Raw genomic sequence first — 18,543 nt, forward strand, 5'->3', positions numbered from 1 at the left:
TTTACAACAAATTTGACAGAAAAAGCAGTTCAGTACACAGCAATATTATGTAGTAATTACTGTATTTATAAATTTAGCACCAAAACATCATAATGTAGTGAAAAGATTGACTACAAAAACATTGACTAATAAAAGGGCATACTGCGTTGGATAATCCAGAGCGTTGGATAAGCAAGACTCTACTGTACTTAAGTAATAAAACTTGTAAATATATATTTTTATTCTAAAAGTTGTCATCTACAAAGGTTGCACACAAGAATTACACAATTGAATAACAAAACAAAACAATGACAGAATGTTTTAAGTAAGTTTAGGATTTTATGTTTGGCTGCACTCATAGCAGTCCTGGCCTATGGCTTGGACAAGTCTGGTCTAGACAGTGACAGATTGGAGTAGTAGCCTACTTTAAAGCAGTTTGGAAAGTGGCTTAATTGTCATTTTCCATCTGTTCACTGACTGTTACAAGTTTTAAGAAAACTGTACTATCATAATAATTAACTAAGGATAAAGTAACAAGAAAGGCATGTTTTAAAAAAGTAACTAAGACCCCTTCCACACAGCTGAATAAAATCCCACATTATCTTCTTTGAACTGGAATATATGGCAGTATGGACTCAGATATCCCAGTTCAAAGCAGATATTGTGGGATTTTCTACCTTGATATTCTGGGTTATATGGCTGTGTTGAAGGGCCCTAAGGCTTAAGCAAAAGCTACAGATGATCAGTTGACTCTAGATATCATAGGTTCCCATAGCCGGATGAACTAATGAGGCCTTATAGATGTTGTTGGACTACAAGCTCCAATGTTCCTTACCAATGCTACCCTGTTTCCCCGAATATAAGACAGTATCTTATATTAATTTTTGCTCCCAAAGATGCGCTAGGTTTTATTTTCAGGGGATGTCTTGTTTTTCCATGAAGAAGAGTTCACATTTATTGTTGAACAAAAAAATTGAACATTTATTATATATTGTACAGTAGTTGTCATCAAAAACCAGCATAACCAGACAAACTGTGAATCCTATCAAGAATTTATTGTTACTACCATTATTTCAATGTACAACAATCTATGGTACATACATTTATTGATCCTGCATGCTCTGGTGTTCTGTTCAGCGGGCATGCTTCCAAGACTTCTACTAGGTCTTATTTTCAGGGGATGTCTTATTTTTGGGAAAACAGGGTAGCTAGAACTTGATAGATATTTTAGTGAAACTATCCAGAAAGGACCATGCCCATTAAGCACGAAGAGGCAGAGGGCAGAGCCATAATATAATCAGAGATAAGGCCAAGTAGATACTATTCTCTTTTTCTGCCTGTTCTCCAGTTCCTTGAGACATGAATACCTCATTTTGTAGAAATTGTACAGTTGCTATGAAGTTATTTCTTACTCACTGTTGATTCCTGATAATAAAAATACATTTGGCCAATCCGCAACATATGGTCAAGAAGAAGAAAGTGTTCTTATGCACACATTGTTGCCAGCTATTTTTTTGAAATACACATTTTCCTTCATCTGTTTCTGGTTTTCAGTGCAGCACACATAAAAGCCAACTCTGGAAGTAATGTGCTACTTGAGAGAGCGAAGCATATTTTGTTAAATATAGAGTTAGGTTTTAAAAATAGTATCTATGAATATAACTTGAAAAAAAGCTGATATAGGGAAGTTGCTGCCAATAGTGAGAGAGAAAAGGTTGGACACTGAAAATCACCCACTGTATGGCTCTCAGCCTCCTGCCAGTAGACTCAAATCAAGGAGGAGCTTCATGAGAACTACCACTTCTCCAAATATTCCTCCACCAACAGCAAGACTATCCCTATGGGCAGCAAAATCAGGCAATCCCAACTGGATTGCCCCCCTCCCCGCCCACAAGTGTCTTCTTCTAGAGGCAAACCAAGAATGGGCAACTTGGAAGTCCCTGAACAGACTCCGAAGTGGAGTTGGCAGATCAAAAGACAATCTGGCAAAATAGCACTACCTAGAACAATGGTTCTCAACCTGTGGGTCCCCAGGTATTTTGGCCTACAACTCCCAGAAATCCCAGCCAGTTTACCAACTGTTGGGATTTCTGGGAGTTGAAGGCCAAAACATCTGGAGACCCACAGGTTTAGAACCACTGACCCAGGCTTACCTTCATCTCCTCTCCCGTTTTCTCATTCTTCTTTGGTGGGGCAGCAGGTTAGCAAAGGCTGCAAAACTTGCTGATCAGAAGATCAGCAGTTTGAATCCACGAGAGGGGTGAGCTTCTGTTGTTAGCTCCAGTTCCTGCCAACCTAGCAGTTTGAAAACATGCAAATGTGAGTAGATCAATAGGTACCGCTTCAGTGGGACAGTAACAACGCCCCATGCAGTCATGCCGGCCACATGACCTAGGTTCATCTACGTACACCGCTGGCTCTTTGCCTTAGAAATGGAGATGAGCACCACATTCCAGAGTTGGACTCAACTAGTCTTAATGTCAAGGGGAAACCTTACTTTTACCTATGAACTGTGTCTTCTTAAAAGAACAGCAGGAGTTAATCACTGTCACAGAATCCATGTCTTGATACACTCCATTCCAGACTCAAATAAATCCAACTTCATTGAGAAAAAGCTACTGCTGCAACATGGTAGAAGGGTTACAGAATTACCACAGTTATTGTAAACCAAAACCTACCTGCCCTGGAGCCATTCACATTATAGAATTATAGCACTATAATTTCATGTTAAGTGATATGATTCTATCCAATGAAGATATGACAGTTGAAGTTTAGGGAAAGGCATCTACACTTCTCAGCCAGAGTAATCCAGTGCTCAGTAAGCTACAAATCCCAGAATTTTATAAGACGGAACTACGGCAATTAAAGTAGCATAGTACTAGAATTATGTGCTGTGAATGAGCTTCAAGAATGCCTTTCCCAGATTTCTGTTTAGTTTTCCTTAAATGAAACCATGACCTTGAAAATATTTTTTTGAATGCCAAAAGCAAACATTGAGTTTAATGGGATGGGATGTTTTATGTTGTTATAGTGCCCATTTTAGTAGTAGGTATTGCTATGTTTCATTGAGTATTTTATTTAATTTGAGTTGGGCTGTTTTGTAAGTGTTGTTTTATGTTAATTGATATTGTTATTGTTATGAATGTTACTCGTGTTTTATGTGTTTTATGACACTATTATGTGCTCTCTGTAAGTCGCTCTTAGTCACTTCTGGGAGATGGTGGGATATAAATAAAGTTATTATTATTATTATTATTATTTACCATTTTGTATATGGGGGACATCATTTTACTGCACCATTGTATGTAATGGGACTCGAGCATCCATTAATTTTGATATCAATGAGGAGTCCTGGAGCCAAACTGCAGTGGATACCAAGGGCCCACTGGAACTGGGATGGAAATGAGGCAATATACACCTTCTCCAACCCTTGAGACGCTTGGATTAATTGCACCAGCTGAATGATTGATAACCTAGTTCTGGATTTTTGCATGTTTGAGAACTTCCCAGTCTTCAAAATCAATGGGAGCTTGAGATGCCCCCCAGATATCAATAGCAGCAGAGCTAGCCTTCTGGTCCCCACTCTGTTGGGTGTACTTCTAATTGCATAACCCCTTAATGAGGATTTATCTAGGCCTAAAACGGAGCTCTTGACAGGAGACAGATTTGTCATTTTTCATCCAAGCTTGCTGCCAATTATTCGGAAAAACAACAATTCATAAAGGTTTGCTTTGCTTTGCAGATGGAGCCCCGTAACCTTGCCCTGGTGTTTGGTCCCACCCTTGTCAGAACGTCGGAGGACAACATGACCGACATGGTGACACATATGCCCGACCGCTACAAAATTGTGGAGACCCTCATACAACATGTAAGGGGATGAGGAAGTGCTTGCTGGGGACGTGGAGGGCAGCTGTATGAAGGTTGATCCTTCATGGGTCACTAATACAGTTATCTTCACCAAATAATAAAAGTGGTCAATTTGGCAGTGACAATCCCAATTAATCCTTTGTCATCCCACATTTTAAACTACCAAAATATCCCAGTTTCTCTCTCCTCTGTCACATCTCCCCTTTGTCCTCACCTTAACTTTAATTGCTAAGAACTGAGTTCAAACATAAAAGCAATTTGCACTCAATTAGCTCAGCAGGGGGAAGAGGAGAGGGAGAAAAATTTTGCCCTTCTCAGTAGGCTCAGGCAAACTGCTGTTGCATGTTTATTTCATTAATCATTTTTGCCACTTTAATCACATATTCCAGTTTTCATCTGTGAAATTCTGGAGGGATATGTACTAAGTTTTCAGTGGTGGCACAGTTTCATACGTTTGCCTGGCATTAAAATTATGATATTTTCAGCACTAATTGAAGACTTGTTAGATCCTTGAATTGTTGTTGTCCGCTGCTATTGGTTTTTCCTCTGGCTTTATTCTATGGCTATTTAATTTATTTTAAATTTTATGTTATTATGTTTATGTTGCCCCCAGGGGCACAGCGTGGTAAACCGCTGAGCTGCTGAAATTGCTGACTGAATGGTTGGCAGTTCGAATCCAGGGAGCGGGGTGAGCTCCTGCTCTTAGCCCCAGCTTCTGCCAACCTAGCAGTTCGAAAACATGCAAATGTGGGTAGATCAGTAGGTACCGCTTAAAAATGAACACCAACCCCCAGAGTCGTACATGACTAGACTTAATTTCAGGGGAAAACCTTTTCCTTTACTTATTATTCTTTAATTTCATGGTTTGGCTGTGTTCTGTGAATAAAAATGAAGTGACTAAAATAAGAGATAAATAAATGCATTTATCCAGCACCCATTAGATTGGTAGATGCCGGATAAATGTAGTTCCTGGTTGCTTGAGAGTTACTATTAAAACAATTCTAACTATAACCCATATTATATCATATCATAAACTATGTATTGACTTAGTATTACTATTGAAATATAGTAATTAAAAGCAAATAAAGAGAAATAAAGATAAACCTAAATTAGTGTAACACAGTTTTACTGTTTCACTGTGTTATAAAACCAGTTTTTATAATTTAAAGTATTATTTCTTTGATTATTTTATGGATTGATTGAATTACAGTTAAATGAGAGCCTTATCTATATTGCTTGTTTTATTATATTTTTCTTTAATTCTTTTTTTTACTTGTACACAGCAATAAAAATTAACCTCATTGTAAAATAGGAAATCCTGTGTCAAAAAAAGTTATGAGTGAATATATAAGAGCAGATAGTTCATAGCCTGAACTATCCTGTACACAAAGCTACTGTTCAACATAGTCACCATCAATTTGTACACATTTGCATTATTGTTTAACCCAGACATCAAAACCATTTTCAAAAAATTCATCTTGCTTTTTAACGACTGATTTTAAAGCTGTTTCAACATCATTCAAGTCATTGAATCAGACGTTAAAACAACTTTAAAATCAAGGGTCACGAAGTGAGACCCTGAATTTCTCCAAAATGATTTTGATGTCTGAGTTAAACGATGGCGCAAATGTGTACAAATTGATGGTGACTGTGTTGAAAAGTAGTTTGTGTAGAGGATAGTTCAGGCTATGATTTAGCAACTTCTACTGTTACATGTTCATTCATAACGTTTTTATGACACAGGATGCAAAACATTTTGACCCACCCTAGTATATATTTTTTCAAGTTTAAAGGTTTATTTTAAACCATTGATGTCACTGCTAAAGAGTTTCTCAACTTAGGTAGCATCAGTTTAATTGTGTAAGATATTATGTGCGATACAGGGAATATAACCCTATTTTAATTAAATGGGCAACAAATGCTGCTGATCATTTCTTAATCCAATATTTAATCCTCTGTAAGGTTGCAGCAGCTAATCAATTTTAAACTCTTTCTCTCCCCCTCCTTACTTCTTCTTACATTTCCCCCCTAAGATCATAATGCCTTAAGGGAACAAATGGTAATGAGCTTATTAATATGGCTTTGATCATTTCTGTAATATCCTTCCAAAATGATTCAGAAGGTTGTCGTGCCTAGTGTGCTTTTTTATTAATTGATCTCCATCAAGGGGGGGGGGGGGGGGAGAAGGAGAACATTGCTTCGCCAAAAGATGACAAGAAGGGAGTTAACGCTGGAATTCAAAATATATCTGCAAATATATGAGCATTTGGAAATAATGTTAGAGAAAAGTGTCAAAGAAAGGATTTTTTAAAATAGAAAACTGTGAATTCAGATGACACTGACTCATTTTTGTAAGCAATCTGAAATTTCGCCTCAATCCAATACTACAGGTAGGTTAGGTAAAGGTTTCCCCCTGATGTTAAGTCCAGTTGTGACCAACTCTGGGGGTTGGTGCTCATCTCCATTTCTAAGCTGAAGAGCCGGCGTGGTCCATAGACACCTCCAAGGTCATGTGGCCAGCATGACTGCATGGAGCGCCGTTACCTTCCCGCTGGAGCGGTACCTATTGATCTACTCACATTTGCATGTTTTCGAACTGCTAGGTTGGCAAGAGCTGGGGCTAGCAGCGGGTGCTCATTTTGCTCCCAGGATTTGAACCTGGGACCTTTCGGTCCGCAAGTTCAGCAGCTCAGCGTTTTAACGCACTGTGCCACCAGGGGCCCCTAATACTACAGTTATATGTATTACTACAGTTATATGTATATACTACAGTTGTCTCACTAATTACAATGACAAACACAAACTTCTCAGAAATAGATCTTTTTGTGCATAAAAAGTTCTAAAAACCTTTTGTATATGCTTGCACTGCTATTTGGAATTGTAGGAAAAAGTGTTTGTTGTATCTGTTTTAAATTACAAGGCAGTGGATTCCACCTAAACATTAGGAATAACTTTCTGACAGTAAGAGCTGTTGGACAATGGAATAGATTGCTTTGGAGCAGGCATGAGCAAACTAAGGTCTGGGGGGCGGATGCGGCCCCTTGGACACTTATCTCAGGCCTTCCTCATTTTCCTTGTACTCTTGGCATAAGAACATGGCGGCCACCATGTTCTTATGCCAAAAAGATGAAGTAGGAAGGCATGCAGCAGCCGAGAGCTCTCTAGAGCGCTCTCAGCCACTGCGTGTCTTGCCCTCCTCTTGGCACAAGAATGGTGTGAATGGCCCCATTCTTTTGCCAAGAGGACAGCTCAAGGAAGGCACGTGGTGGCTGAGAGCCCTCCGGAGTAAGAGGAGAGCCCATAAATCAGGAGAGGAGGATCGGGAGGGAGGATTGGGGGCAGTCTTGCCTTTCTCCCAGCATAAAGATGAAGTGAACCGGGAGAACAATCTGAGGGTGACACAAGCTCTGCCCTGCCCTTTCCTGGTCCTCCCCCTCCCAGTCCCACCCCACCCAGCATGTGCCTTGCCCTCTTGGCCGAGCCTGCAATGCGGCCCCAAGGCAAAAAGTTTGCCCATACCTGCTTTGGAGGGTGATGGATTCTTCAACTTTGGGGGCCTTTAAACAAATATTGGCTGGCAATGCTTTAATTGTCTATTCCTGAAGGGCAGAGGGCTGGACTTTAGTCCTTTCCTATTATATGATTCTATACACTTTCTGTGTGGGTAGTAGTATGGTTTTGCAAGCTTGTGGAATATTTTTCAGTTTTGTGAGACAGCACCAATTGTCATGTTACCACAAACACTGCGATCTCTGAAATCATAGTTTTTTGCTATATTTTTTATTTAAAAAGGGATGGTGATATATGAATCATCGTATAATTACACATGTCCTTCACTCATAAAAATTGTAATATGCAAGTAGGCTTCCTGAAGCATAGAGGGCAAAAGGAAATTCCAACAATAAAACCAATGTTCAATGTAACAGAAATTTCTCATGCAAGGTGAAAAGTCAGAAAACACAGCTGTTGCACGAATACCATAGTTAAAGAAACTGATGTGATTTCCTACTTACATGATGCGTTTGTTTTCATCCTTGTAGACATATATACACACACATAGTTGAGATAAGTGTTACCATTACTTAGACTGTCGTTTGATTGTTTTTATTGTTTTTTTCTTCCATAGTCAGACTGGTTTTTCAGTGATAAGGAAGACAAAGGTGAGAAGGTGAGTAACTGAGAAGAAGAAAATGCTCCATTAGTGGTGGCCTTTGGTTCCTTAGACTTCTAGGAAACATGGTACTGGGAAAATTTCTTGTGGGCATTATGTATAGATGTTTCATCGCCTAACTCTTGGCGGTATTTGAGGAAGGCATACTTGTGGGTAGGGTGGCACTGCAAAAGAAGGCAATTGTGGCTGTGGGATGCTGAAGTTGAACCAAAGGTTTTAACCAAAGCAGAATGGAGAGGCACCATGACTTATTTCGATCTAGACACTATACTCCTTTTGATGCAGCCCGAAATCTCATTGACTTTTTTTAGCTGCTGCATCACACTGTGGGTCTCAGTCTGCATGTGTGTGCTTCCTCACTATACAGGCAGTCCCTGAGTTAGAAACATCTGATTTACAAATGAGTCATACTTAAGAATGGTGGTGAGACAACATGAAACAGAAATCTACCCCTCAGAAGGGAAATTCACTCCTGAAAGAGCTATCATGGGGAAAAGATGTCTCCACTGAAGCTTATTACCAATCCTTGTTTCCACAACAAGCCAATTTTTTCAAAATTCAGGGGTGTTAACCCTTCCTATGTTATCCAAAGCCTATATTAGGCTTGTGCGTGGATCCATTTTAACCATTTTTCTTTGGCCAGTCCAGTTTCTTCGACTTTGCTGGATGGCCCTAATGGCAACGGCCCGGGCGTCTTGTTTTCCCATACATAATGGGACCACACGACAGCTGATCACAGCTCCTCCTCCCCTATTCGGTATCATGCTGCGCACACCTTAACTCTGTTGTTGAATCTTGCTTGTAACTTGAGGACTGCCTATATATTTTACATACTCATTTTTTAGTTCATTCTGTTTTCCTAGCTTTGTCAAGTTTTTGAAATGACATATGAGTCATCAAAACCTTTTTTACCAGTGGTGAAAGTCAAATGTCATATTGGCTAGCGAGATCCCAATTCGATGCATATAGGTTAAGTTACTTGAGTCATCTGGAAGTGTTTGGTCAAGAGGCATTACATTTGCAGTGCACCGATTATCTGCTCATGTCATTCTAAATAGAAGGAGACATTTTGATAGCATTGTACATCTGAAAGGCAACTTAAACCTTTCCTCGTAACCAGATATGTGTTTGTTTCACAGACCCCTGTAGATGAGCAGGAAACCCAATCAGTGCCGAATATTGAGTACCTTCTGCCCAACATTGGGAGGACTGCAGCACCGGGGGATGCTTCAGGTGAGTAGAAAAGGAAACCTCTGGAGATAAATCAATGGCCTTTGAATTCCCAGCACTCAGTATCTTGAGTGGGGTTGTCTAGTTTGGTCTCCATGTCAGTGTTCTCCTTAGTGGCTCCCTTATTTATTTATTTATTTGTTACTCAAGTCTCTCACATTCTGCTTTCTCCTCTCAGATCTAATGTACACAACTCTAGCTCTGATTTCCCTTAGTCTTCCTGTAGAAATGTGAATTTTCTTTATCTTCCTAGAACTGGCCCACAATTCCACCCATTCCTGGAGTCCAGGTCATCCCTCAAAACACTAAATGGAAGATCAGATCCCCGCCCAAAAATATTCATGTTTGGGCATTTCTGTAGAGGAAGAAAATTCCACACCTTGTGCGACATACAGAGAATATCTCATCTCCTTGTGTCCTGTTGCCCTCCAGACGATTTCTGGTTGCAGTGTTGGCAACAGAATCCATATTCCCCCGACCCATCCCCAGTGTTACAGCAGAATACTTTTTTAAAAACTGATGAATAACTATTTCCATTTAGGACAATATCACGTTAACATTCTAAAGCGAAGGTGCCTGCTTTCCTATCGTGTGAATTCTGTGAAATGTAGTTTAGGGTGGAGCCTTTGAAATTCTCAACCAGAGAGTTACTTTTGCTTCCTTAAACTACATTTCCCAGAATTCTACAGGAGGCAGTCACACGATAGGAAAATGGGTGCTTCCACTTAAAAGCTTTAATGCAGTAGTTCTCAACCTGTGGGTCCCCAGATGTTTTGGCCTTCAACTCCCAGAAATCCAAACAGCAGGTAAACTGGCTAGGGTTTCTAGGAGTTGTAGGCCAAAAACACCTGAGAATCCCAAGTTGAGAACCACTGCTCTAATGTAATATTGTCCTAAGTACACCTTCTGGATGTCCTTTAAGCTGTAGAGGAGAAACCCAGCTTTCTACACTGGAGGAGGACCGTGCTCGCATTTCAGTTGTAGTTTCTAATATTGATGGGGAGGTGCTGTTTAAGTGTTTTTTCCTCCCTCTGCTGTTTATGGACTTCCTTAACTTTATTGCTGTCTTTCTTCCTTCTCTTTCTCTTCATCTTCCTTCTACTCCTGTTCCTCCTCCTTCCTACTCCAGCGGATCTGCCGGAGCTCTAGAGCTGGTACAGTGTGGGTGTGCTCTGGTGTTTATGCACTAATTCCATTGGATGATAACGAGAGACTGAGGCAGGCAGAGAGGGGGAAAGAAGATCTTGGGTTTTGGTCCCTCATCGGCCATGTTGACAAGAGAATATTGGGGATGGTTTTGTTCCTACAGTTGAACATTCCCTGTTAATTTGGAACAATGGTTAAGGTATTGTCACCCTTCGTGACTGAGAGCCTGATTCACCAAGCAAGTCATTTGAAAGTAATTTGGAGCACTGAATTAGTCATTTGGATCCCCACTATTATTTTGTAACAACACTACTGAGAAGGGCAGTTTCTAGATGTGGTTTTTATTTTTGCAATTGCCTTTCTCCATTTGCAAAATTTTACAGGGGATCTAGATGTTATAATCTTCTACTTGTAACCCTTTTGTGTTTTCCCATCATGTTTTTCCTCTTTTTTGTCAAAAGATTATTAGGGAGGGAAAGATGGAATGGCTGCACCATGTCTTTTGACTGGTAGCACTATGAGTTCTTTGTCTGGAGGTATTCATGCATTCTGAGTCAACGCAGAACATTGATTTCGGCAGAGGGGAAAGGTAGCTATCCTTATCTCTGATATCTCTGATAATCCAGTTCATATAGGGATATAAGGTTGTGATATTTTGCTTTTCTTCTTGAAGGAAGGAATTAGTAAATTTCTGTTTTTTCTCAGTTGCAACATGATGTGCAAAAGCTATACAATTTCTGTGAATTTTCACAATGTGGGACTTTGTGCAAAAATTGCATGTGGTACTTTTGTGCACAAAATAACATGCTGTGTGCAAATTTTGCACAGAAAAGGTCCCAACTACAACATTTACTGCACAGAAATATTATTTTTGTGCAGAATATGTTGTGTTCTGCACAGAACAACCACATGCAAATTCTGCATAAAATTAAGTCTTAATCTATGAAGAATATTATCATCAAGTTTCTTGATCCTTGGAAAATATTTGTCAAGAAATTCTTAATATCCTCCTCACCCCTCAGAGTAAGTTAGAAATCCACAGGGAATTGGTCAGTTAAAAGATACACCACATAGCCATGACTGAGAAGTAAAAAATAGTGCAAATTACTTTGCTAATTTTAATGGAATTTATTTTGGATCACACTCAAAGACTGAAGTCCAATCCTCATTCACCTGGAAATAAATCTAGTTGATTTGATCAGGGTTTGTTGCTGAGTAGGTATCCATTTTATTGTAGGGGACACTGAACAATATAAAATAAAACTATCACTTTATATCATGTAGAATGGTTTTGTTAAGTGAAGTATTATTGACTGAGCGTCAACAATATATGCAAAACAACTTTGCTTAGCCAGAGCAATCTACTTAATTTGACTTGTGTAACATCAAAACCTGAGTTTTAGTGGCCTTTGTGGGATGAGGAGGTCTGCATAATATCCAATTGCTTGTTCAGGCTAAATCAGACTCACTGAATCAGTTACTCAGTATTAAGTTAAGACACAGTAGTAAGTTCATTCAATAGCTGTGCTTTAGTTGGAAATACCAGTTGGATTTAGTAGTCAATTTCTCTTATTAAGGCTTTGATCTGAAACGCTTGATGCTACCTCAACCTCCAAATGCCTCAGTTTCAGAAAAGGGGAACCGTGTTAGAGGACCCTCTCTGCCTTCCCTCACTCTCGTTATCACCAGCCACTAATTCCATGTGAGCATGGTGGGGTGGGGGGCAGGTTTTGGACGTGGTGGACTGTGGGGGCCATCCATGGTATTGTCTGTTGGTTTCATTGTCACTGACATTGCTGTGGCGATTTTTGTGTATGTTTGTGTGCTCAGGCGGGAAAGGTGTTGTGCAAACTGCCTGGCTGGTCCTGTGCTCTTTTGCTGTATGAGTATGAAAAGTTAAAGGGGAATGCCTGACTCATTTCTTTCCGTTTCCACCTGTGCTTCTATCCCTTTGGGCTTGCCACACCTGCCACTGCTTTGGGTCTCTCTCCCTTTGCCTTGGCTTTCTTTTGGCTGGATGTATTTGCCCTGGATTCTGATTTTATGAAGGACACCTGAGCCCAGATGAACCTACATTGGATTTAAGGACATCCCAAACATCTGGGCAACATCTGCCATCAGATGTGTTTGGTGCAATGTTCTAAGCCTTAGTTAAGTTTACCAGTGCAATCAGACTCTGTCTGAGTTTCCTGTAAAACTTTTATCACTCATTCCTGTTTGTGTGCCTCTTCTTCACAACTATGTAAGTTGCAAAATATGCCCCCCCCCCCCCCCCCGCCCAACTTCATCAGTGGCAGCTGCCCTCTAGGACTGAGAACCCCAAAATGCTGTTGCATTGCTGGCTGCTCTTCTGGTTTCACTATGCTTTTTTTGGGTGGGGGATGTATTTTTGTTTCCTGGATCATGTGTGCATTTATTAACAGTATTAATATGTTATTCAAGAATGTGAGGGCTGGAATCCTCTTGTTATGGTTATGTTATGTAACTATGCACACATAGCCAAGTAGCATGGGCACTAAGAAACCTTGTTAGTGAATTGCAAACACATGTAAAGGGACACTGGCAAGAGTGTCCTAATGCACATTAGTACTCTCTAACTGGTGGCATAATGGGACCAATATGTATTGATCCTGTTTCGCATTGATCCAAATTGCATTGGTCATTTTGCTGGTTACTCTATACCAGTGTTTCTCAAACCGTGCTCCTCCAGGTGTTTTGGACTTCAGCTCCCAGAAATCCCAGCCAGCTTATGAGCTGTTAAGAATTGTGGGAACTGAAGTCCAAAACATCCGGAGGAGCATAGTTTGAGAAACACTGCTTTATACAGTAATGTAACAGCAGTGGTTTACTAGATATAGACATTACAGAACTACCCAATTATAATTCACACAGATCTAAGTCCAATTACAAATACACAAGTCCCAAACTAGATTCCAGCCAAGGTCTTTGGGAATCTTACAGTAATTATATATATATATATATATATATATACACACACACACACATACACATTAGAGTCTCACTTATCCAACGTAAACGGGCTGGCAGAACGTTGGATAAGTGAATATGTTGGATAATAAGGAGAGATTAAGGAAAAGCCTATTAAACATCAAATTAGGTTAGGATTTTACAAATTAAGCACCCAAACATCATGTTATACAACAAATTTGATAGAAAAAGTAGTTCAATACGCAGTAAGGTTATGTTGTAATTACTGTATTTACGAATTTAGCACCAAAATATCATGATATATTGAAAACATTGACTACAAAAATGCGTTGGATAATCCAGAACATTGGATAAGCGAGTGTTGGATAAGTGAGACTCTACTGTATATATATATACACACACACACACACACACACACACACACCTATACATATTGTGTTTCCCTGAAAATAAGACATATCCATAAAATTAGCCATACCAAGATTTTAAAGCATTTGAGCAATAAAGCCGTACTCCAAAAATAAGACATGGAGATAGGCATGGCTATGCAGCAAACTGGCAAGAAGGCAACCACCCCTTCCGTCTGCTACGGCTGCGGCTGATTTACCAGCTCACACCTCCTCCCTACCCGAGCATGGAAAGAGCACAAGGCACTCCAGAGTCTCCCAAATAGAGGGAGCAGGAACAGTGGCAAGTCCCGGTAACGTGAAACGCTGCAAGAAGGCAAAGAGGGCAGGACCCGCTCGGGCCCCCACCCCACCCACAGCCCAGCTGCAGGGCTCCTTCCCGGTGCTTTTGCAGCTGGAGGAGGGGGAGGATGGAGCACTACTAGCTGAGCTGCCTCTCTCGCTGTTGCAGGGCTTGGGCGCCACAAAGTTCCCTCCCTCGCAGGAGCAGCAGCCCCCTCCAGACAGAGGTAGGCATCTGGCCATCATGCCGTCTGAATGCTTGAGTACTGGCTATGGATATAAAAATAAGACATCCCCTGAAAATAAGCCATATTGTATCTTCTTGAGGAAAAATAAATATAAGACATCTTATTTTCAGGGAACAAGGAGCCCCGGTGGCGAAGTGCATTAAAGCACTGAACTGGAGACTGAAAGGTCCCAGGTTCAATCCCCGGGACTGGCGGGAGCAGCCGCTGTTAGCTCCAGCTTCTGCCAACCTAGCAGTTTGAAAACATGCCAATGTGAGTAGATCAATAGGTACCGCTCCGGCCGGAAGGTAACGGCGCTCCATGCAGTCATGCCGGCCACATGACCTTGGAGGTGTCTACGGACAACGCCGGCTCTTCGGCTTAGAAATGGAGATGAACACCAACCCCCAGAGTCAGACATGACTGGACTTAACGTCAGGGGAAAACCTTTTACCTATTTTCAGGGAAACACGGTATATATTATCCAGTTATAAATTGCAAGAGTAAGGGTATACAACAACAAAATATCAAAACACTGCAGCAGCAGCATCACTAAAATTTGAAAGAACTAATTGAAAATTTTAATATTTAATTTTTTTAATCTTAGAAAAATAAATGAGTTATAAATAGTTATTAGGGCTCTTTCCTCAATAATCACTCTGTTAAGGTAAAGGTTTCCCCTGACATTAAGTCCAGTCGTGACCGACTCTGGGGGTTGGTGCTCATCTCCATTTCTAAGCCGAAGAGCCGGCGTTGTCCATAGACATCTTCAAGGTCATGTGGCCGGCATGACTGCATGGAGTGCCGTTACCTTCCCGCCGGAGCGGTACCTATTGATCTCCTCACATTGGCATGTTTTTGAACTGCTAGGTTGACAGGAGCTGGAGCTAACAGCGGCCGCTCATGCCGCTCCCGGGGTTTGAACCTGGGACCTTTTGGTCTCCAGCTCAGTGCTTTAACACACTTCGCCACCGGGGCTCCTTGTTCCCTGAAAATAAGATGTTACCAGATGTGTTTTAAGACAGGTATAAACTCATACATGTTCTGAGAATATACAGCTATAAGGGATCCTTGACCCTTGAATGGAGCAAGTCTTGAAAGACTGGTTCTAGGCACTCACACTGAGCTACTTCACAAAGTGTATTTATATATTTAGAATTTATTTAACACATAATCCAAATATACAGAGCAATTATATTGGTGATCAGCAAATATTATTGTAGAAATTCCAGCAGAGAGTCAAGTAGCTCATAAATGACAAACACATATATCTTGAACAAATAAAATCTATAACAGGGTGAATAGAATGCAGTTCTATTAATCAGGCTTTGCTGACGTTGAGGAAATGAACTGAAAGAACATATTCATGGCAGAAGGGAGAGGCTGTCACACTTTCAAAACAAGGCCATGAATGTAAGGTTACAGTAAGTTTATAGTTCTGGGAAGTAGCAGAGGTTGTGGCAAAGTAAATTCTAGGGAAGAAGACAGGAGGAATTGAAATCTAATAGGGAATCTGGCTGCAAGTTTGATTTATTAGAATACCAGGGCAAAGGCTGCATTAAACAGCTGGGATCATGAACACAAAGTAGTTTAAAGATATTAATTAAGCCTTTGGTAAAGGCACCAGATACTATCTGATATTGGAAGCTAAGCAGGATCAGCTCTGATTTGTAATTGAATGGGAGACTGCCAACAAATATCAGGTGCTATGGGCTGTATTTCAGAGGAAGTTCAAGCACATGATTCCTGATAGGAGGTCAGCGTATACCCGTCTCTGGCTGTATAGGTCTCAGATTGCTGGAATGATGGCCTTAGAATATAATGGGCAAAGTGTCGTTTTGGGACAGCATGTGGTTCCCTAAATTGTGAGCCCGTCTATCTACAAATCTAGTTTGTTCCTCTAGGCAAGCCTCTGAGACTGTCTTTGGCAGTTAATATTTACCATATGTTAGGACACTGGGCATAATGGGAAATGTAGTCCACTGAGCATGGTGGAAAATGTAGAACATAGGTCAAGAGTGTCCGATTTGGAAAAGATCTGGCTCATTCAGGACACTGTGTGTCATGTTGTAGGAATTACAGCAGTGTAGGGCATCGTGCAAGAGTTAGGCAGCTTACTAAACTGCATTACTAGGATGAGGTTCACCAGGTGTTGAAGATGTGTCCTATTGGATCCACTTTTCCATCTCCACCTCTTTTGCTTGGCCTCCTATCCATTAGTCCTTCACTAAATACCACTGGCTTTGTTCCACTAACCTTCTTGACAGAATTGCTGTTGTCACATGAATCAATGCACCTGGCTGGGTGGGGGGGGGGGGGGTTTGTAAGAAGTGGTCACCACTATGGCAAAGGTCCCTGTCTTTTCATTCATTCAAGGTATTCTGTTTTCAAAGCACTTGATGTGTTCTCTCTTTTTAATTTCCCTTTGTTTGGCTATCCACTTGTATGTTGATTTATATAAAAATAATCATAGCAAAACAATGCAAAGCAGCATATCTACCTATCTGTTTATGTGTTTGTCTCTCCATCTGTTTGTTTCAAGTTCATTTATGTGGTCCTGGGGAGCAGGTTTATGGACACTTGGAGAGAACTTCCTTCCCTTGAACTATTCAACAAAAAAACAAAACCTAAAAGTGCGTGAAAACACTTTTGTTCATGACTTTGTTACAGTAATGGCCCAACATATTTTCTATTTTGCTCAGGGGTATACTCTCGTAATCTAGGTATTTCTCCTGATTCAATGTTGAAAGGCTTTTTGTTTCCAAAAGCTAATGATATCTCAGCATTAATCAGTTTTTTAAAAAGAATAATTTTATTTAAATGTTTCCCAAATGGGTTGGATCAGATAGCCTTAGGGATTCTAAGAACTCCTTTGAATTAAGGATATCTCTATTTTAACTCCCAAATTGGAGGTGTATTTCTACAGGCCACCTCCAGGGTGTGCTAGCCACATTTTATAACAGTGGGAGTTTGAATTAGGGGCTTTGTGTCCCTCACTGATCTCGACCTGATTGAAGAAGAAATATAGCAGGTTATGTGCCCAAAACCCAACCGCATATAGCCAAGGAAGTGTTTTTGCAGTGTCTTTGTTGTGTAGCTTCACACAAATTTAAGTATCGGCTGAGCTACATTTAAGCATCAGCTGAACAAGATTCAGAGCCTACATAAAACCACATCCACATGCTTTTGGATTAAAAGTTCTGGTTTGGGTGTATTATTTTGAGTCTGGGGTGGATAAATGTTGTAGGATTACCCAGGTTACCATAGATAGTGGTGAGGGATGATGGAATTTATGGTCCGGTAGTCTGGAAGACCACATTTAGCCCACCTTGATTTAGATTGGCAGGGAGAAGCAAAAGGACTATATTCGATTTCCATTAAAGTTTCTCATAACCAGTCATTATATGATACCATAACCCAGATTTGGGGGGATGAAGCAGTATCGCCCCCTCTTATGCCAGGAATCTCTTGGGTGACCCATTTTTGTGACATGTTTTAAAATAGTGCACAAAACTTGATGGGAAGTCACTGGACCAAGTATTCATCTGCTCTGTCAGCTGTACCCCTCTCTCCCCTCACCCATCCCCACTTCCCCAGTGCTGCCCCACTACTAACAGATGTCCTTATCTTTTTTGTTTCCTCGTCGATCCTTGTAGATTCAACAAACAGTGGCTCAGCTAAATCAAAGGTAAGAGCATCTCTATGCCACAACATTTGGCTAAAGGTTTAGAATGGGGGAAGGCACAGGAGTTTCCAGATTTGCCCCCAGCCCCACCTGTCTGCAGTTGATGTTGTTTTCATACTTTCATACTGCCCAGTTTACCATAGCCAGTGGTGAGGAATGATGGAATTTATAGTCTTCATCCAGATGTACAAGATTTTTTTAAGTACACACTATTTGTACATCCAGCCAAAGTCAACATGGGCTGTGGAACTTAACTATGGGTGAAGCCATGGGTGAAGAGCTTGAAATTAATGGCCATTAATCTTTTTCAGCTTCTTAATCAAGCATAAGTTAATACATTTAACTAAGCAACCTCTCCTGGTCCAATCCTGCTAAACTTGATGGAAACATTATTCGCCCTTGTTTTGATCATCAATAGAACGTATCTCCTTCTCATGTTGCAGTTGTTGCATGCTGAGTTAGTTAACTAAGTTAGTTAAGTTGCATTAATAAGTAGCTAACTAATTTATCTAAATAGCTGATATAAAATAGCGACCAAAAACTAAATTAATATAAAAGAGAGCTGTAGTCCCACCAGAAAGTAATGATTCCTGGTTCTGC

General features: G+C 40.5%; 1 protein-coding gene across 7 annotated transcripts in view; it reads left to right on the plus strand.

The window, feature by feature from the left end:
* Positions 1 to 18,543, plus strand: part of arhgap23 (Rho GTPase activating protein 23) — a 224,433-nt gene that overhangs the window by 191,962 nt on the left and 13,928 nt on the right. For 3 of the 7 annotated variants that reach the window (XM_062984338.1, XM_062984339.1, XM_008113427.3), the window contains exons 20-23: positions 3,722 to 3,847; positions 7,973 to 8,014; positions 9,157 to 9,250; positions 17,915 to 17,946. In XM_062984338.1, the coding sequence (XP_062840408.1) occupies positions 3,722 to 3,847; positions 7,973 to 8,014; positions 9,157 to 9,250; positions 17,915 to 17,946 (294 nt within the window). Of the gene's footprint in view, positions 1 to 3,721; positions 3,848 to 7,972; positions 8,015 to 9,156; positions 9,251 to 10,376; positions 10,409 to 16,800; positions 16,892 to 17,914; positions 17,947 to 18,543 lie in introns of those variants that run through there. The other 4 variants (XR_010007237.1, XM_062984341.1, XM_062984340.1 and 1 more) reach the window with 4 other exon arrangements.

The sequence above is a fragment of the Anolis carolinensis genome, chromosome 6 (genome assembly GCF_035594765.1).
Source record: "Anolis carolinensis isolate JA03-04 chromosome 6, rAnoCar3.1.pri, whole genome shotgun sequence".
Taxonomy (NCBI): domain Eukaryota; kingdom Metazoa; phylum Chordata; class Lepidosauria; order Squamata; family Dactyloidae; genus Anolis; species Anolis carolinensis.